This window comes from Uloborus diversus, chromosome 2 (genome assembly GCF_026930045.1).
Source record: "Uloborus diversus isolate 005 chromosome 2, Udiv.v.3.1, whole genome shotgun sequence".
NCBI classification, from domain to species: Eukaryota; Metazoa; Arthropoda; class Arachnida; order Araneae; family Uloboridae; genus Uloborus; species Uloborus diversus.
This window is the reverse complement of record NC_072732.1, coordinates 220,162,987-220,185,483: the sequence shown is the minus strand read 5'-3', so window position 1 is coordinate 220,185,483 and position 22,497 is coordinate 220,162,987. Positions and strand designations below refer to the sequence as shown.

Here is a 22,497-nt window from a genome sequence, read left to right as displayed (position 1 = left end):
GTTGATAATCAATCGGCCATTGACTTTGTTAAGTCTCAGATTGAGAATCACCGTACAAAACATATTGATGTAAAATTATTTTTTGTTCGTGATTTGATTCAACGGGACATTTTTACCGTAAAACATGTAGGTAGTAAATCCAATAGGGCCGATATTTTTACGAAGCCGCAGACCCGTTTTGAACTGAATCGTTTTTGTGAACAAATATTTTGTTAATTTTTAATGGTATGAAATTGTTTAGTATAATAAATATAATGGGATATTAAAGTATAAATATTTTTGTAACAACTGAAATTCTTTTTCAAATTTCTCGTTGGTTTAATCTTTGAGATGGAGGAATTTGATTCAATGACAAGAGTTTATTTTTGGAAACTAAGAGTTTTAAATAATTTTTTCATTGTGAAAAAAAAAATTTTTTTGTAAAATCATTGTGCCCATCTATTTCAAAGATACTGTTTCGAGTATTTTTGTCAATTACAGTTTGACAAGATAGTTTGCAGTGGAAATGTTAATCTTGGACTTACTATTTCCTTGGACTGTGGATCATCAATAGGCAAGAAGGACTTTTTTGAGAAAGGACTTCAATCAAATAAGCGGTGATGTATTGAGCTGCAGCTGCTGATGGATGATGTATTATGATGGATATATATCCATATTTGTTTATTGTTGAATTGTTAAATTTTTGTAAAAGATTAAGCCTGGCCCTTTGTGGATTTTTTTTGGGTTATTTTTGAATCTATTAAAATTGTATAAAAATTTAAAGTTTAATAACATTACTGAATGAGAAGGGGGGATATGATAGACATCGGTAAACGATATTTATCCGCGTTCTCATTCCTAATGTAATGTAATATAAAATTAACTTTATTCAAATTAGATTAACTTCTCAACTCTTTCGGCACATGTAAAGTTTCAGTTTTAGGTTGGCATCCTTTGATGACCAATCATATGCAAATGAGGCAAGTATAAATAGTGAACGATTCCAATCGTTCTCTCTCTTCTTTTGTGTTTGTCAGCCTCTTGTGAGTTAGGTCCGATAGGTGTTGGGGAGTTGCGAACTCCGCCTCCACTTATGGCCGGGTTTTATTCTTAAGAACTTATTTTTGTTAGTTTATTTATTTTAGTTACTATGGACCAATAAATTTTTGGTAAGATTTTAACAAGTTTCCAATGTTCATTTCTTCACATTAACATTTGATTCTGCACCTTCCACTGTGTGGTATTATCTCTGCTTGTATAAGCATGTAACATTGTTGACTGACTTACGAAATTTAGCCCTTCGGCTTTTTGTTTAAACATCGTAAGTTATCAAAAATGATACCAACATAACCAATTATTCCGCTTTTCAGCTCTCAAATTAAATTGTTTACGGCCCTGAGATCGATTTGGAGACCTTGAGCAACTGCGCGTTTTTACAATTTTAGTAAGTTCGTCTACTTTCAGTTGCAATTGTTCCAACTGAATTTCAGTACTAGCAGTTTGGTATTTAAAAGTTTGCTTATCAATTGAGTTTACAACCAACCCAGTATATTCGCAAATCTTGTCTGCCATTTCCGCTAACTTTTCTAAATTTTCAGAACTGACCGCTAAAATTGTTTGCACTGGTACCGGTAACCTACGAAGCCAAATATTTTTTAAAAAATCATCATCTACATGACTCTCACTTAATTCTTTCATTTTTCGTAATAACATAGATGGAGATTTGTCACCTAATTCTAAGTCTTCAATTAATGTCTTTACTTTACGACTCTGAGAAAATTCGAACTCCGCTACCAATCTTTGTTTAAGTGCGGTGTATGATTTTTCTGGCGGCTGACATAAAATATCGGTAGCATGAGACAAAGTTTCTGCATCTAGCGACGCAACCAAATGATCAAATTGCGTTTGTTCAACCGTAACGCCAGCTAACCTAAAACTAGCTTCAAGTTGTACAAAAAATAACTTCGCATTATTAGGCCAAAAATTAGGTACTTTTACAGAAACCCTATTGCAACTTAAGTTTTCAGCACTTACTTCCTTTTGAGTCAAATTTAAATTCTCTTTTGTTTCCATACTAACATGAAACAAATATTTACTGAATTTGTAACACGAACAACTAATAGCTTAGGTACAATGCTACACTCAAGAACCTCAAAGGACACATGCACAGAAAAGCAAGACAGTTGAAAAAAATTGAAGTTTTTCGTCGAAATAAATTACCTTCCGGCGAATTGCTGCGACACATTCTTTCTTGAAATCATTTCGCTACCAACTGATAACTGCGTGTTCGGGTCACCAATGTAGAGACGGGTAATCCAGTTGTTAAAAGCGAACATTTATTGTAAATTGCAACAAAACACATTACCATTAAAAGAAATAAATATAAATTAATCAGTTCCATCTCGGAATAATCTAACATTTACACAACACATCAATCCAGATACCGCGAGCTAGCCAACTCAGCTGGAGACTTTTAAATAAACTTTGCCAGATTTGCATACGCTGTTTCTATGAGTTTAGGCCGTTGCCACACATTAAATATAAAATAACGGTAAAACAAGATTAAATTAAATTTGAAACAAAATACTACTTTTCAAAAGCTTAATAGACACTTCATAAATATATAATGCTATTATATTAAGTAGGTTCTTTTCATTTTGTCCTGGTCAATGAAAATCTTTTCGTTGTATATATCTTTTAGGTTATAACATATACAAACACTGATATGAAGTTTACAATCATTAATAGCTTAACAATTTTCTGCACAAATATTTGTGTCTGCATAATTATTTTGATAAGTTATTTTGGCGGCCAAAACTGTGACAATTGCAGTCAATACCATCAGTCAATATGCAAACAGATTTTGCAGTTAGAGAGATGGTACAGTTAACATTTTTAAATTAAATGTTTTTTTTTAATGAAAAAATACACTAGATGCCGCAGCACAGTAACAAAAATTATGTAAATGATGTAAACCCATCTTGTGCTGTCTTATATGTAAATGAAATAAAGATATAACGGAAGTATCTGCAGAAATGAGTTTACGAGATATTTGAAGAAACACGTATTGGATTCAATATTACAACAGGGAATTGTTGGAATTAGACTTTTTTTTTCAATGGAAACCAAATAAGCAAGCTTGTACAATAAAGCCAACGTACAATAGATGACAAAAATGCAAAAAAAAAAAAAAAAAAAAGAAAAGAAATTTCAGTTAGTCCTTTACCTGCTCACGGCAGTATAACCAGGGACATGTCAACAACATAACTAAGCAACTATTTTGTAACATTATTCTTTTTCAGATTCAGAGCATTTCCAGGCTTTTAAATTAATGAATTTAAAAAACTTTTTTGTCAATAATTCAAATTTTTAGTTCATTGTTGAAAATATCAAGTCAAGATTTTTGTGCTGCTACAGGTTTTGTCAGTGGTTTGCTGCTGAATAACTAGATGGGTTTATAACCCAGATTTCAGTGCCAAGAGGCCTGAGTGTTACAATAATTGAATAAACATTGCCATCAAAGAAGATTCAAAAAGAGAAAAAATTATCAATTAAAAAAAAAAAGAAACATAAAGAAGTTGTTTTTCAGGACATACCTTGTGTGGGGAGATGTTTTTCAAAAGCGGCATTAAACTAGCCATGTACCTTTCCTATAAGAAAAGATTAAATGAAATAAAAAAAGTAATGAAGAGACTTAGTGCCATCTATACCATCAAATCGATATAAAAGCAATAAACATTCCATTTTCAACAGTGAAAAAAGCTAACTTCAGAAGTTAAGCAAAAAGTCAACTTTTAACTATAAACACAGCTGCATAAGCAGCAGTTGAACATATAAGCATGATTTACTTTTAAAAATCATACATTTCATTTAAAATAGGAAATTAAGTACAATGTATTCAATAGAGAAATAAAACATACCCAAATACTTTTATTTAAGGTTTGAATAAACCAGAACAAAAAATTGAAAGAAAAAAAAACATTCTTCTTCTCGTTGCAAGAGGAGAATACTTTAACATTTTAAGTAGTTTGAGATCATGGACTATCCTTCCATTTCGTATACAAAACAGACGGTAAAATTCTGTCCGTTTGCCTTTATATATTTGTCATTATCGTTTGTTGCTTTCATCATTTTTAATTTCTTCTGCTTTTGCATGAATTTCATCTACAATGTCCTCGGAAGTGATAACATATATGTAATTTTTAAATGCTACTCTATTCCAAATTTAAAAAAAAAGCCCATTATCATTTTTTCTCAGGATTTATGACTCATCATTAATATTCTGTTGACTTCAGAGTGTCAAAGGAACTTTTCTGAAAAAAGATAAGCTGAGCTGAAAGTCTTATCAATAAAAATTTTATGAATCACAAAAATATTCCTCACTTGAAGTGGAGTTTGCTCGTTAAAAGCGAGTTATAACGGAATACTCGAGTTATAAAATTCGAGTTATCGAGATCCGACTGTACTTCAGATTTCCTCGTTAAATTCAGGTTCTTGTGAAATCAGGGCTCGTTACAAGCGAGCATGACTGTATTACACTATCATACGGTTTCCTCCTTAGAGGGAAAAAGAATGTTCCAAGAAATAATTGAGACACTGTCGCTGTAATGATATAACTTAGAAGACTCAAACTGCTTTCACATTTCAAATCTGCCGTGTACAGGTAAACGGCAGTATCTGCAGAAATGAGTTTTCGAGATATTTGAAAAAACGTGTTTTGGATTCAATACTAACTATGGGGAAAGGTTGGAATTAGACGTCTTTTTCGCGCCTTTTTTTCAGCGGAAACCAAATAAACGAGCTGGTATAATAAAGATAACGTAAAATAGATGACAAAAATGCAAAAAAATGAAAAATTTGCAGTTACTGCCCTTTATCTGCACACGGCAGAAATATTGAGTTGTGGCAGGAGGGAAAGGATCCTGAGAAAGCCAGGACCTGTCACATTTCTGTAGGATATTGTTTAAGGTGGTTCAAAAATACATGTAAAAAAAAAGTTTCTCCTATATAACAGGACACCCCTCAATATTTTTAGACTGGTAGATAGCAATATACTGGAAGAATTTTAGCTTGCTAATTTAATTGAAAGAGTGTGCTCAACCCGATCCCCGAAACTTCCTAAGTATTCGGAGGGGGGTTACAAAAATACATTGAACTGAAAAAACAATGCTACCATATGAGGTATAATATACACGAGTAATCTTTACTAATAATAAAGCTGAATGTCCTCTGTCCGGATCTCTGTGACGCGCATAGCGCCTAGACCGTTTGGCCGATTTTCATGAAATTTGGCACAAAGTTAGTTTGTAGCATGGGGGTGTGCACCTTGAAGCAATTTTTCAAAAATTCGATTTTGTTCTTTCTCTATTTCAATTTTAAGAACATTTTCCAGAGCAAAATTATAAGATGGACAAGTACATTACGAAATTACCATGATGTGGAATGTGAGAGCGAATGAACATAGCCAATTGGCGATTCGTCATCCATTATTTGTAAATATACAGGCGAACCGAATGACCTTTTAATTTTCAACTACGTGCAAAGCCGTGTGGGTACCACTAGTATATAATACAAAGGCTTGCCAGACGTCCCGGTTTGACTGGGACAGTCCTGGATTTCAGACAAAACTCCGGTGTCCCGGCTGGTTTACTATATGTCCCAGAAAATGATAAATTTGATAAAATATCACCAAAAAAGTCTAAAAATAAGAAACTGAAGAATTATTTTTAGGGGATAGTTAATTTGTCATTTGTAACATTAACATGAAAATTAATAAAATATTAGCTTGTGAAGGTTTTTACAACAAGGTAAAAAAGAAAAAAGTTCTGGCCAATTGAAAATACATGAAAATATATTTCAATTTTTTCCCCCCTCATTCATATAGTTTCTACTTACTTAAGTACGAAATGAAATGTTTAAATTTATTTTCTTGTTTCATGGGTTTAGGTTCACCTCTGGTTTCGGTTCATAGTTAGTAACCATTTATTCATAGCATTGAGAAGAAACTACCCACTAAAATAATAATCTAAAAACCAACCAAGAAAGGACACCCTTCTGGTACCTGCAACACTGGGGAGGGGGGGGGGGGGATGTTCCGGTTGAACATTTCAGAAATCTGGCAAGCCTAAATATACATTGCAATAAAATAATTTTTGACAAAAAAAAAACTGGGGAAATGAAATTTTTCGAAATTTGAGACATTTTCTCTACTGGGTCAATCCATGTGAAATCATACAGACCATGTTGCTCACTATTTTTGATTTCAAAAACTTTTTGCCTGTTAATTAACTATTATATTGAGAGTCTGAAAAAGTAATTTAAAAATTTTTAAACCTTCAGAATTTGTTTTTGGCAGTCAGTTTTTGGTAGATGCGAAGTTGACTTTTCATGAAAATAGTACTTTACAAAAACTCTTAGAACTTTTTTATTTATGAATGCATCAAAAAAATTTAAAAACCATTAGATTGAGCAGAAAGTGACCTAAAATTCTATAGTAGTTATTCTTTTGATAAGTTTTAACGAACTTTTGTAACATTGCTTTAAAAATAAGATTTTCCGTGTGAAATTTCACATTTTTAGCCTAAAAATATTAGTAGAAAGAAGTAAGACTCACTTTTAGTTTTTTTCCCCTGGAATAGATATCTTATAGAACTATTCTCAGAAGCAGTATGAAACGTCTGAAGCAAGTCAATTTTTTCATACAGGAAGTCAATCTTGCCATCTTCGAGAAAAAATGCTTAATTTAAGATTCAATATCCGAAAAGAGACATGTGGCAAAAATTTTATATTTGATCCCTTAATAGTTTTAGAAATGTGGAGCCTCGAAGTTGTCTTAAAAATCACCTTTATTTTCACCGAAGAAATCATCATAATGCAAAATGTATTCTACTTATTATATCAGTTGCTGTTTTGTAATTTTTAAACCACTGTTTCAGACTCCCAATATAACAAAGTCAGACAAAACAACGTAAGTAGAAGCACAAATTTGTACAAATTTGTGCTTCTACTTACGTTGTTTTGTCTGACTTTACTGTTCAGCACAAAGGTATTTATTTATCTTCCCAATATAACAGTTAAATAAGAGGCAAAAAATTTTAAAAACCAAAAATAGTGAGCAATATTTTTTTCTTTTCCTGTATGATTTCATATGGATTGACCCTACTACGACTATTGTTAAATTGAGGGGTCAATGAGCACCCTCTTAAAATTTAAGTAAGTTAAAAAAAAAAAAAAAAATCAGGGGTGTCCTGGACTCTAGTTGAAAAAAAGGCTTTTTTGAAGCACCCTAATATTGTTGTATAAATGCATCAATGCAAAATGAATTGGATACATGAATTTCAATGGGATAAGAAGGGGAAAAAGTCATATATTGCATACGAAATACACTGACCAATGGGATCATGAAGCTCTGAGTGATTTCCAACAAAAAGTGCCTTAGAGGTGCATTCTGGACTTCGGGTGGGCGATCTGTCTGGAGACCCTAAAAATAAATACATATTCCAAATGAAACACAAAATTGAGAAAGTTTTTCACTGAAAGTCTTTCTGAGTCAGCTAGTTACGAAGAACAGTACTTAAGTTGGGTGGGAAAGCATCGCCATACTCAAGTATTTGATTTGATAAAGTAAAACTATTTACGATACTTAATTGAATCATTTATTATTACTACACAATCCCTCATATATATAAAGATAGCCAATGATCGAATAACGCTCCTGACGTCATCAACAATAAAACTCACGCCATTGCATAATTCGATAACACGTTTTGGTAATGTTTAACGTGCAGGGAAAGGCTTTATCGTGACAATGCTGAACTGGATTCGTTCACTTAACTGTTTTACTGGTGAGACTCATTTCAGGGGAATGAAGAAACGAAAAAGGGGGTCAACACTGAATGCTATCTACTGGAGTTTAGGGTTAATCTACTGGAGTTCGGGTTACAATTTCAACTATGAAAATATCACCAAACATCCAATGGCTTCGTTCAAACGTAGAAGCAATTTTCACCTGACATATCTTGACGGGCGATTTTCTAACTGCAGTTTGGTGTAACATAGTAATAAGCGTCAAAAATGAGTTGGGGAGAACATTTCAGTATTCAGATCAGTTCGAATTGGAAACAAACACATTCACAAATGAATATATTAGTACCAGAAACTAAATTACAAAGCTATGGCAGCGACTGCTATAAATAATATATAAATGCTGCCAATAAAAAATCATGTTAAATGCTCAAATAGATTATGACTGCAAAATATGCAAAAGTGCACAATGCAAAAAAAATTTACATCAGGTCTCTTATATAAATATTGTTTCCCCCAATTTCAGTAATAAATTCAGCAGCACTTCAATTGAAGAAAGTTTGCAGTCGATTGGCATGTAGCAGGCGGTAAAGATTACGCTGTCAGCAAAATATAATTTGCAAATATTAGTTTTAGTTTTTGACTTCAACTTCTTATTAGTAAAGAAATTCAAATGAAAGATCACTTAAGAAAATTTATTGCATTACAAAAGTCGTGTAATCAAAGTTAATGACAACTATTATACCATAATCACTCTTCTAGAAACACGTTTTCTAAAAAACAGTGTACAAATCCAAGATTGACGAAAAAAAAAAGATTTGAAACAAATAATTCTTTACACATCAAGTTAATAAAACTTAAAAGTAACAATTGAGAACAGACCAGTGCTGCGGAGTCGGAAGGAAAATGGCCGACTCCGACTCCTGGATTTTGAAACGCCCGACTCCGGACTTTTTTTAATTTTTTTAATTGTATTTTTTCAACTCCCTCTCTCCCTTCAGGGGAAGGGGGAAAACCTCTGAACAGAGATTGAAATATTAATTCCTTTTTATGAAAATTTCGCATTTTGTTTTTTTATTGTAAACCCAAGACGCATACAACGTTAGAAATTCAATTTAAAAATCAAATTTTCCAATAGTTACGAGTTAGAAAGTGAGATGACTTAAAAATCCCTTTTAAAAAAATTGAAAAAGATTACCTGTAATTCCCCTCCCCCCTTTAATGTCTAATAAATAGATATTAATCAAATCGTGTGCTTTCAATTTTTGAAAGCTGTAACTTGAGAGAAAAAAAAGCTTTTTTTCTAAATCCAAGTTCTTGAGAGGAGGTGATTTGCCCAGGTGACACCCATCTGGTAAATAACACCCAAGTTAATTTCAGAGTTTATAAAAAATATAAATATTTTAAGTCTGAAAATTTTCGTGAATATATTTTAAATTATATTTCATCAATAAAATTTCAACGCAAATAGGGTTGATATACATCAGGAGCTAATTTTACACAAAATGTGGCGATATACAATTTTGTACGGATAGCTTTTACTATACCTATATTTCTTCTTCGCTAAATTTTTAATTTAAATTTTATTGGCTGCTTTAGAATTAACCTTAATATGAAGATTTTAAGATTAATTGTTGTAATCAAGAAATCATTTACACTTATTTTGTTCCATACTTTTTAGTGAGAACCAAGATTATAGAAATAGTCTTAATAAAGAAAAAAACATTAAATTTTTTCATCGGATCTTTTGGATTCGTGCTTTAGCTCCAGAACTTCTTTGAATTTGCCGATCACTCTTAAAAATTTCAAACTTAGCTACGGGCTTGGACTTACTATTTTGTTACGTTTCTTTTACTATTTTATAACTGAGATCGAACAAAACACTATATTTCTATTTTTATTTTAAAGTGATTACTTGAAAATGTTAGGCAACAAAAACCGTTCGTTTGCTGACAATTGCTATTAGTTAAATTAAAAAGCAAGCAAAGTAGGGGACGGCTACAGAAAGTTCGGTAAGCACTCAAGCTAGCTGATTGCCATAATGGCAGTTATTTTCTCATTAGTATCTTCTTATACATGTAATCGAACCAATTGGTTGTCAGTTTTTAAAAAATGCAAGGAGAGTCACTGAGAAGGAAAGAAAAAAAGAAGCCCGGAGTCGGAGTCGGCATGTTTTCTAACAACTCCGACTCCTTTACCCCCAAAATCAGTCCGACTCCGACTCTTCGACCCCAACTCCACAGCCCTGCTACAGACATATCTGTTAGTGAAGACTGCCTAATTTATTCAAATTACTTTAACTCAACAACATTATATCTCTCTCAACTTAACAATATTATAAAATAATAAAAATTGAATTATTTTTATGATTTAAAACATAATCAATGAAAACTATGAGTAGAGTTAGACACTTGCTCACCTTTATAAGTTTCTTTAAGATATCTTTATCTTTGCTAAGAAAAGATTTATACTTTGTGTATAAGCCTAAAATAGAGCAAATGGCAAATCATTTAAACTGATTAATCTTTCAAACAGTAAAAAAGAGCATGGAAAGAATTTAGCAAAATAACAAAATTAAATAAATAGTAATGCAGTACCAGGCTTCGAATCTAAAGACTTGATATTTCCGGCTCGCTTAATCTTGTGTTTATTGGCACTACCAGATGCTAAGGGGGAAAAAGCACATTACTGAAGAGTACGTATAAGAAACTTGTGTAATTTATTACTCTTGGAAGAGTAAGATTGGTTCTTTATTATTATTATTTCTATCATTATTATTATTACTCTGATTAAAAAATAGATGTGAAAGCAGTACTTCAAGTTTGATACTCTTTAAGGAGAAAAGAAAAATCATGAACTTGTTCAGGAAGAAAAACTATCTTAAAATACTAGCATAAACACATTAAAAAAAAAAAAAATACAAGTGCACAAATATTATTTATTCAAAAGATTTAAAGTTGCAGCTAAAATTCAAGATGAAGACAAAGTCACAAAAAGGAAATAAGTTCGAAACAAGGTACAGTAGACATAATTGAAGTAATTAAGATGACTCTTTTAGTTATTTTTGAACTGGACATTGTTCTCTGCACAAATAATGGACAAGGATATTCTAGTTAACTCTTAAGAAATAAATAAAAGTGACATATCTGAAAAATTCCTATTTTAATTGGCTCAACTGAACAGCCGAGTGCAAGTTTAGAAACAGAACATTTTAGTTTGACCGTTTCTCATCATACAGAATTAATATCATACTGAATCAGGGTTCGCGTTTAAGCGCTATAGCGGGTTTTTTACGCAAATTCGCGGGAAAGGGACGCAACTTCCGCGAAAAATCGGGGTCCCAGCCCAAAAGATAAGAACCAGAAAAAAAAATGGGAGAAAATGCTAAAGATCTATTTAGTAAATGCTTTTAAGCTTCAAAATGACCAGGAGAATCAACAGAAAGGGACTAAAATGACCCTATCTGTTTATCAGCTATTCAAACACACCCCAATTGTGGACCAGTCAATGGAATTTTAGTGATAAGACTGGAGCTTACAGTGAGCTCCTGGGCAGAGCTCAGGGAGCAAGTTCACAAATAGCCCATTGTACTGTATTCTAAGAGAAAGCTTTCCCTCAACTTTTATCTTGAGGAAATTCCTAAAAACAGAAATGAAGACTAAAAATGAGAGAGGTTTTCAATGCAATCTTCAGGATTAATACAAGACAATTGTACAGTAAAAATATTGCAATTTGGCATTCATGTAACCAGAATTACTTTTGAAAATCATCATTTTGCATCCCCAATAAAAAGACAGGAGAAAAAAATGGCGAACATTTTCCAGATCGCGCTAAACACAAAGAGTTCGGAACTTTACATTTTTCTTGTTAAATTGCTTATGAATACTTGAATTTTATACAAAAGCACTTTAACCTTGTTCTTTTTCTAGTAATTCATCTCTTTCTGATGGGTTATTCTTATTTGGACTTGCAAAAGTCGGGTATTAATCGATCGCGCCATTTTTGCGCGCCATTTTCAAAACGGCGCGATTTTAAAAATAGAACAAAAATCAAAACAGATATTTTGAACAAGTCAAAATAAAGTCAAATATACTGATTTAAGATTGCAAATGAGCAATTTTCACACTCATATGAGAAAATGTTTCGTTTTTTGCGATCGCGATTTTTGCGTTGTGTTCATTCGCTTGCGATTTATTATTATGTAATTGCCAATGATAATTGGGAAGGGGGGGGGGTCTGTTTGTTTTTTTCACTAAGAAAAATTTCCAGGAAAACAAAAGTTAAGGGAGTGCTTTTTGCTTGATCAATCAGAGGCACTTGTTTTATATTTTATGGTAAAACCCATTTTTAAAGTAAATTTTGAGTTAATCTCATTGTAACTGACCAAATAGTTTCTCACATAACTGAGTCTTGCAAGTGTATTATTTGAAAATAATTTTACAATGATAAAATCACAAAAAATTAGGGCAAAAATAACCAATTTATTTTATTTCATGCCCCCCCCCCCCCAAGTATAAATATTTTTATATTATTCATTTACACACTAAGATTTTCTGTTTAAAATTTAAGGGACTCATTTTTTCCACCAAAGGACCCAAATCTATTTCATTAATGGGTCCCTGGGACCCATGTTACGGATAGTTGAGCGCGAACACTGTGAATAAATAATGATAATGGACAAAAATTAAGAAACATGCATAATTATTTTGTTACAGACAAAAAATCTAAAAATAAACTACATGATAACCTCAAATCATAAAATTGGGAACTTTTCCACTAAAGGTACAGCACCTGGCACCATACTAACTATATCCTCTTTAGCATTTTACTATTCAGCACAATTTTGATTTTGAACCTTTGATATATATATATATATACTAGCATTCCCGTACCCGGCATTGCTCGGGTAATGGAATTAGCAGGGGTTAAACAGTGCTTGGTGCACCTAGTTTCGAAAATCCCCTATAATACACAGTTCAGTCAGATTAATGTGACCATCTGTCAAAAGCCAGAATAACCACCTTTCGCAGAGCGGACTGCTGCGAGACGTGCAGGCAGAGAGTCACTTAGGTCCCTGAAGGTGTTCTCTGGGATGTTGAGCCATGCCGACTCTAATGCCGTGGCCAGCTGAGCTAGATTACGCGGTTGAGGATCCATGGCGCGAACAACTCGATCGAGATGGTCCCACAGAGGCTCGATCGGGTTTAAGTCAGGTGAGTTGGCTGGCCAGGGGAGGACGGTAAACTCATCCTGGTGCTCTTCAATCCACGCACGTACACTGGCAGCTGTATGGCACCTCGCATTGTCCTGCTGGAAGATGCCATCATCCTGAGGAAAAACAATGCGCATGTAGGGGTGGACATGGTCCGCAAGGACAGATGAGTACTTGTATTGATCCATCGTGCCTTCCACAATGATCAGTGAACCCAGAGAATGCCAGGAAAACATTCCCTAGACCATTATGCTCCCGCCTCCAGCTTGGACCGTTGCGGCAATGGTTGCAGGGTGGTTCCTTTCAGAGGTTTCACGCCTTAGACGCCAACGTTCATCTGTCCGATGGAGCATAAAACGCGATTCATCTGAAAGCGCTACCTGTCGCCACTCAGTGGACGTCCAGCTGCTGTACTGGCGTGCAAATTCTAGTCTTCGTCGTCGATGAACAGCAGTCACCATAGGTGCACGAACCAGGCGTCTGCTTCGGAGGCCCAGACGCAGCAATGTTCGCTGAATAGTAGTTTGGGAGACACTTTTGGTAGCCTCTAGGTTCATTTTGGGGGTCAGTTGCTTAACGGTAGCCCGTCTATCTGCCCGAACGCATATCCGCAACCGTCGTTCGCCTCTGTCATCTATGGCCCGTGGTGCACCACATTTGCCATGTCGCTGATTTTGGGAAGTCCCATTTTGCCCTGCACGGTACACTTTTACCACAGCGGCACGCGAACAGTTCACAAACTCGGCCGTTTCGGAAATGCTTCCACCCTTGGCCCGAAAGCCAATGATCATGCCCTTTTGGACGTCGGATAAATCGCTTCGTTTCTGCATTACGCCAACGCTTGAAATGTTTTCCGAAGCCCTCACAGGCCCTTTATATACGCTCAACTGCACTGTGCTGCCACCAGCCTTCTGTGATTGGTTATTTAACTCTGACGTGGAAAGTACGTGGTGGTCAATTTAATGTGACTGGACTGTGTAATTACTTAATACCTATAACTTTTTCTAATTTGGGAAGGATCCCGGGGCCCCTGGACTCCTTACATATATACCCTTGTCCTTAACCGATCTTAAACTGTTATTAACGATCCTTTTAAAGTATTGATTATCTTTGAAAACACAGGCCATCCACATTTTATTGATATACCTATGTTTAAGCAAAAACTTCTTTGTATACAACATTTTTAGTTTTTTTTTCTGGTGCAAAATTATTAAGCTGCTTGATGAACTGACTTTGGAGCAAGCTACATAACATTGGCTGTGTGAAAAAAAGTCTTCTCTTAAATGGATCCCTGCTACTTTCAATGTCTGTCCTTGTGACTTATTAATGGTTATTGCAAAGCAAACTTTAACAGGAAACTGCACTCTTCTAAATTCAAAAGGATAGTCCGCCTGTGATGATGTTCTTAAAAACTTCAATTCTAGTTTTGAAAAAAATATAAGCAAAAGACAGAAACATTATGATTTGACTTGAGAAAAACCTCGAGGAATCACGTGAGAAACAAAAACAATATCAAATTTATAGTTCGCTATCGACCAAAAGTTGAGATGAAGTATTGAATAATGATTTTAATGGAGGAAAGCCTTCGAAAATAAGGGATTTGAATTTCAATGACAGGTTTTAATTTCGAAGAAATTAATGGGTTTTAATTAATTTCTCCCGAACTAATTGAGATTTCGAAAAATCCTTTCTTAGTGGTTACTTTCGTAATCATGCGGACATGCCTGCCAAATTTCAAGTCTGAAGCTTCAGCGGTTTCGGCTGTGCGTTGATATATATATATATATATATATGTTATCTCAGGACATTGATTTTTATATATTAAGATATTTTTCAACTCTGGTGGTGTGTTTTGAACAGAATTCTCCGTGGTTGCCTTTTGAAGAAAAGTACTTAAAATTGTTCAGCGCATGTATAGTAACTTCTTTGCTTATCATTCAGGTATGTATTTAATAATGCTAACATGCTCTAATCAGAAGGAGAAAAAATATACTTATTAATTATTAACTTAATTATGGGGCACCTTACCATTCGTCTGTATGTCACCTATCCTAATAATGTGAGGCCAATGTTGCAATGTTTTGGCGAAAAAGGGATTCGTAACACCCAGGATTACAGGAGGACTAGAAAAGAAAAAAAAAAAAAGAATAATTTTGAAAACAATCTTAAAAATAAAATTAGATTATGTGGCACTGACAGAAAATCCATTGAGCTAATCCATAACTTACGGTGCTTGGACTTTGGTTGTGTACTCCTTGAACTCACTGTCGTGAATAGTGAAGAATGGTCTGTAGTCACAGCAGTACTGCAGCGGCCAGATCATGCTGAAAACGCAAACAAACATATTAAATCAGAAGCAATTCAGCCAAATATTGAAGGTCCAGCATTTTTTTAAAATTGTAATATTTGTATTTTTTCATGCCAACTTAAAACAGAAAATTACTGTCTATTTTGTATCTCTTGTGTAGTACAAATGCATTTTTATTTAACAACCTAAATTTGTTTACGTAAAGTATAAATAAATCGTTCTGAAAGTAAAAGCAAATCAACATAGAAAATGGCTAATTCTGTTCTCATGTATCCCGCAATTCTGCGTCTATTGAAAATTAATTTCCTCCATGAAGTACTCTATGGGATGTGTACAGGACTTTTCTGTTGGTTTAAAGTATTCTTATAAAAACATAGCTTTAAAAAAAAAAAAAAAAAAAACACAGTATTTGCTTTTTCAAAAAGTAAATTGAAGAATTAAAATCAGACTCATAGTGAATATGTTACAATAGTTACAGAAAACTTCTAAGTATTCAGGCATTTGTGTTTACATAGGCAATTTTACTTCCAGAATCAACCCCTTAGCAATATATAAATAAAATAGATTTAATTAATGATTTTGAGCTACAACTCAGATAGATGAATGCACATGAAACAACTATATTCATTGAAATGTTCACGAACTAGGGTCATTAATCCATTGATTTGATTTATTGACAACATACATTTCGAGTTCGTGTACTTGGTCACACAGGACCCGTTTATAAACTCTGGTTCAATATGACAGATAGCACAATACAGGCACATGGTGTAGGACATAATTAACAGCACAGAGAAGGAAGTTACAATCAGGGCAAAGGGCGGGAATCGAACCCACCACCTCGGGATTACCACAATGACGGGCAAACGAACAGTGCTGCCGAGGCCCCCATTAATCCATGGTCTCAGCTTATCATTGGCTGTAAGTGAATTGATTGATACATAAAAACGGACATAAAATACCTTATGAGCGCTTGAACCATTTCACAGGTGACATTGGGTGATCCAGCCATCACAATGATTGGCTAAAAAGGAAGAAAGAACAAACTTGAAACCTTACAAACTCAAAATCATTGATTCATCCTAAAAACAAATTGAATGCTCCTGAATGATAAGTGAAACATCTTTTAGAATTATGTTGCGGTTAGTTTCTACTCTTTACGTGAAATGAAAATTTTAGTGATCTGCAATTACAGTCAAAATTTGGTACAGTGAGTGCCAGATAACTGAATCAAGGGTTCATTGAATCAGTCGCTTAAAGGAATCAAATCCTGAAAAAACAGAACAAAATTCAGCTTCAACATTAAAAAAACTGTTGGATATTTAAATCAAACATGTCGCTTAAATGAATCAAGCTAGCCATTCCCACAAACACATAGTGCATCAGAATAGTCTTTTTTTTTCTGCCATCTTTTAGTAAAATAGGTTGTTGTTTTTTTTTTTTTTGTGGAAAAACCAGTAAGATGGAGAGAGACATTGTGTCGACAGGACTTCTGTGCTCTAGGCTTTGTCACTGGTATTATTAATATTGGAGCAACGAGGTGAAAATTCTTAGGGAGTATAGGTATTTTTATAAAATTGAAAAAAAAAAAAAAAAACCATCTTAATTACTACTTATTTTTAGCAATCAACAGCAGATACAATTTTCTGAAGCACATAACTTAAAATTTGAATTTTGAGATTGTTTTTCATGCTGTTTTATGATAAAATTCTTTAAATAATCAAAGGATTCATAATGAATATTTTGAGTGAACAGCATATTTCTAAGGATACTTTATCTTGTTTGACTAAATATTCAACAAGGTTCTCTTAAATTGATTGTAGAACTAAACATTAAATAAAATAATAATTACATTTATTGAATCAAAACTGTTTGAAATAAACATGATTCATAAAAGCGATTCACTGAAACAACGAAATCACCGAGTCAAAAAGTTTACCCAGAACCATCAAAAGAATAAGGAACCAAAAAGATACGTACTAGTCATATTTTGAGACATTATAAAATGCATGAACAAAAAAACATTTCACTCCCAATATTTCTAAATTATTGGTTATAATAAAAAAGAAAAAAAAATACATATTTATTTTGAAGCATTAAAAAAAGAAATAATTTTAAAGAGTCTATCTAAACCTTTGATGTCCAACCCATGGTCCACATGCGGCTGGTTACTCAATGTTACAAATCTAAAACCACAAATTACAATTTCCCAATTTTGGAGTAAAAATTCAGAAATTGGTTCCTGTAAAACAGATTTAATTAAAATAAGCTTAAGTAATGATAACAACAATTTCTGGTTTGAAATTTTCTTTCCGTTTCCATGTGTTTCCATGCTATTTAGAAATTTTTTCAACAGTTCGAAATTTTATTTTATTTTTTCTGGCATGTAAAAATTATTTAATATGAGGGGGTGATAAAAGGTTGGGCACCACTGATCTGAACGCTTTCCAAATTACTTATTCTGTTAAATGTTTTGCGGAAATTACCGCATACGGGGAGCTTACTTTAATATTTATTGTTTCATTCAGAACCCCTTGCAAAAATTTCAGCAATGAAAAAGTAACTACAGTAAAAATAACCAACGAAAGTTTTCATAAGTAATTTATCAATTATAATTTGGTGCACATATATCTCAGAATACGTTTGCATATTTACTGATAATATTAACACTATTTTTTTTATTTAAGCTGCAAATGCTCCCAGTGAAACACTACATTCTGTTTTAATTTTAAAAGCACTTCTTTTTGAAGACAAAATTAAAACAATAAAAGCACTCTTTAACAGCTACTCATTTCCAAAAATAAAGGACAGTTTGGTAAATACATCGCTCACTCTACCTCCGGAGCTTCTCCATCAGTGAGGGATTTACAGCTGTGAGGGCTTGTCGTAATGAATTTTTGGGGCCCCAAAACTCTCACATGGAGGTTTGGGGGCACAACAGCAATAGGGCCTAACGGTAAAGGGATCCGGTGTGAGAAAAGTGAGATCAAACTTATTTTTAAAAGTAAATTTTAGAGATTTAAATGACCAGTAGAATGATCAGCGAGAAATGTGGCCCCTTTTTCTATCAATCTTAAAATAAAGAGTTTGAGAAACAGGTCCTTTTCGAAGCCTCCATATTGCCAATTCAGATTGGCTTCCAACTTTTTTCTTCAAGGCTTAACTTTTGAAAGTATACAATAATAGCTACTCAATTTGGGGCCAAAACAGAAAGAAAGAATCAATTATTTCAGTTATCTTGAGAAATTTGTACCAAGCTCTTCCCCCTTTTGATTGCAAAGATCAAGATAAGAGTTTAATGCATAAATATTTCACTTACTTCTGACGTAATGACAAGTTCCCATAACAACTGTATATGAGACAAGACAGGAAGAAAGCACCTAGGGAGAAACAATTGAAAAACAAATGAAACATAGGGAAAAATATTTATCAGTTCAAAATCAGATAACAGCAAAGGAAATCTATAACTAATAAAAATTGTCTCACTAATTAGACTTTCATACTTTCATTAAAAATGGCATTGTTCTTTCATTCTATTTTATTGTATTTATACTTTTTTTCCCATAACTTTCCATTAATTTTGAATAATGGGATAAAAATAATATTAACTTAAAAATAAATTTCAAGTCAAATGATGAAAAAAATTTCCATTAACAATACATAAACTAGTGCAATAAGTTTAGGGCAATAGTATTTTTCAATAATGAAAGAAATCTTTATAAAATATTTTTTGTGCATGCATGCGTGTCTCAAAGCACAATTTTTAAAGTTTAATCATAGGATTTATGATTAACTTGTTTATGTGGAACCAGAGTTCGCTGATACATATCAGTCGATGTATATCATGATATATATATCAGGATATATATCTGATATTTATTTTGAAAATATCATGATATTTTGGTATTTTCTATATTTATCTTTTCAGCTAAGGTATTTTCAATATAAAAAGTATATTAATCATAGCAATATTGTTCATTTATTATTAAGAACTAGCTGTACCCGACGCGCGTTGCTATGCCAACAAAAAAATACATCATTATACTGATTTTCATGACAATCGGTTGAACGGGGCAGAAGTTGCTACTCTGCAGTGCCACCTGGTGGCGAGTGGCTTCAATGAGCATATTATGCACCTTCTCCATGGAAAAATACATATATATAGCAATTTTCATAATAATCGGTTCAGGTATCAAGTGAAGCCGTGACTATACTCAAATTTTGTACTCACGCAGTTTGCAAGATCAATCAATCGCTAAAAATATCAAATAGAAAAAGTTTTAAATCCCCCCGTTGCATGAAAAGCCATAAAACAATAAAGAAAGAATTTATTTGTTCAAACTCAAGAAAAATGGCAACAGCTAACTTCTTATCAATGAGATCTTTCACGCGAATTAATTTCTGCAGCCGATAATTTTATTCGTATTTATCCAATGGATTGTGACTTAAATTGGAATAAAAAAAGAACTATCGATCGGATTTTTTTCGAACTGGTCTATAAACATTCCCAGTACCAAAAATAACAAACGGTGAGTGTTTCAGCCAAATCTGCCGGGTAGTTTTTGAGTTCATGGATGACATACAGACAAACATTCATTTTTATATATATAGATAACCAAAAAGTTATGTACTCTATTTTTATGATGTATTAATACAATAACAATATAACAAAGTAATATAATATTCCTTTTTACTTGTATTTCATATTCATAAAATTATTAGTAATGCAACTATTTTAATTCACATTAAAAGTGCCTAATAAAATAGTAAACATTGCTCAGAAAAGAAGAAAATGTCTTGTGACTGTGCACCGACTAATGCATATTAATTTCTGATGAATCATGTAACTGTAAAAGTAGCTAACAGAAGAAAAATGAATAAAACAGCTAATGCTAAATTAACTCCATTAAAATTGATGCAAATGTAAAACAAAATATTAGATATAATTTATTATAATCTTAAGTCTTTCTATTGCAATTATAATATACGAAAATAAAGAGTGGTTCGAGGATGCATTTACTACTTTGAAGACTTTAGTTTGTGCTAATTGAAAATATCGGATATATATCAAAATATCTGATATGTATCAAAATATTGGATATTTTTGATATTTTTGAACCTTGTGTGGAACTAATATTTCTATTAAGTTCTATCAAAATAGACAATCGTTGAGAGAAACAGCAATCTAAGAACCTATTCCTTTCAGATATAGTTTTAGACAGGGCCGGATTTAGGGGAGGGCAGGCGGGGCTACTGCCTCAGGGCCTCCACAACAAAGGGGCCCCCACAATAAAACTTTTACAAAATATCATAACTTTCAGGGGTTCAAAATATCGGATATATACATATATATCAAAATATTCGGATATATATCAAAGTATCAGATATTTTCGAAAATATGATGATCTTTTCGAACCCTGATTAGGGGCCTCCACTCCTTCGTTGCCCCGGGGCCTCCACACTTCCAAATCCGGCTCTGGTTTTAAAAATGGATTTTGGGTATAAAACAAGAAAATATTAGATTCATAACAAAAGATGGATAAATGTTATATACAAAGAGTACTTTGAGCTTAAATGGTGAAGTTGTTCACTTATTCAACTTACTTAAAGATATCGGTTTCATAAAATGCCCGGAACACTGATCCTTTCAAAAAGCGGAACCTACAAAAAATGACCCAGGCAATGAATTATTGTGGCATATGCAAAAAAAAAAAAAAAAAAAAAAAAAAAAACAATGAGTAATTGGGAGAGAACAAAGAGTAAACCCACCTCATTTTCCGGTAATGCCTCCTCCGTGGGAGAAGAAAACTTGTCGGATCTGCTTGGAATTCGAACCTGAGAAAGGTGGAAAAAGAAGTTAGTTATGAAAAAAGTGAAATTTTAAAAAAGACTATCATTTAGAACACATTGATTGACCTTTCTAAAACTGCATAGGTGGAATCTTAAAACTTGAAAGAACTAACATTAGTACCAAAGACAATTTTTCTTTGCTACAGGGATTTGAGATTCAAAATTATTTTTATCGACTAATCTGAGAATAGATGAACTGCTTCAAAAATTTGCATATGTTTCTGCTTAATTCCATTGATGTTGATACGCATATTTTTATTAATTGCAGATAAAACAATTACATTAATTGGGGATATTGATCTTAAATGATTGAATAAAGCACTTTAGTTTTCATTTTGAAAACTAATGCCCTTTTACATAGTTTCATTAAGTTCAACTTTTGCACAAAAAAAAAAAAAAAAAAAAAAGACAAGCAAATCTAAAGTTTCTAGATATAGATCCTATAGCAATTAGAGGTTTCAGTTGCTAAATTTTGTTTAGAGAAATTAATAATTTTCAGGTATGCAAAAAATGAATATTAATTATTAAATTATTGTTTAATTTTAAAAAATGCAACAAGCAAATTCAATCCTTTAAATTCCTATTATTTTATTTCATTTGTTGCATTACTGACAGATGATAAGAGATGAAAACAGTTCAAAAGATTTTTCAGTACTTTACAATTAATATTGCGAGTTAAATTATCCTAATGCACTAAAAATGTATATATATGTTACCGTTAAAGTATATAATGCAGTTATTTTATAGAATACTTAGTTATTCCATGGAATAACTGATCTTGTCCGTTAAGGTGTGTAATATGTTATTAATTTGACCCATTAACTAGTTATTCTGTGAAATAACTAGGTATCTATAATTTAACTAATGAGAGACAGTTAAAGCGTAAAATAAACAATTTATTCTAAAATGATCTACCTATATAGGTATTCTATAAATAAACTAATGATAGACAATTAAAATGAAAAAGAAAAAATTTATCTAATTTATGCAGCGTATAAATGGTATTTATGGAAACGTACACTGGGTTTTACACGAACATTTTTTAAATCCCTGACCAGTACCTAAACTTTGAGCTGTAGCAAACAAACTGGCGCCAACACGGTAAACAAGTTCTCTCCCTACGGCCTTGAAAAGTTCATAAATGCAGTGATACAGATATGATACAGATTATTTTACACTTTAATGGGCTGCAGATCATTATTCTATTAAATAACTAGTTAAACCATGAAATACAAGAGAGTTTTACACTTTAATGGACACGATCAGTTATTCCATGAAATAACTAGGTATTTTATAAAATAACGGATTTCACATGCTTTAACGGTAACATATATATATCCAATAT

The 22,497-nt window shown here is 32.8% G+C and overlaps 1 protein-coding gene across 1 annotated transcript in view; it reads right to left on the bottom strand.

Annotated features, from left to right (window-relative positions):
- Positions 1-22,497, bottom strand: part of LOC129216829 (protein DENND6B-like) — a 62,553-nt gene that overhangs the window by 22,705 nt on the left and 17,351 nt on the right. Inside the window, exons 7-14 of the mRNA XM_054851046.1 lie at positions 18,622-18,682; positions 16,265-16,326; positions 15,223-15,318; positions 15,041-15,117; positions 10,380-10,448; positions 10,202-10,266; positions 7,370-7,459; positions 3,576-3,629 (exon numbers count right to left, since the gene is read on the bottom strand). Coding sequence (XP_054707021.1) covers positions 3,576-3,629; positions 7,370-7,459; positions 10,202-10,266; positions 10,380-10,448; positions 15,041-15,117; positions 15,223-15,318; positions 16,265-16,326; positions 18,622-18,682 — 574 coding nt within the window. The remainder of the gene's footprint in view (positions 1-3,575; positions 3,630-7,369; positions 7,460-10,201; positions 10,267-10,379; positions 10,449-15,040; positions 15,118-15,222; positions 15,319-16,264; positions 16,327-18,621; positions 18,683-22,497) is intronic.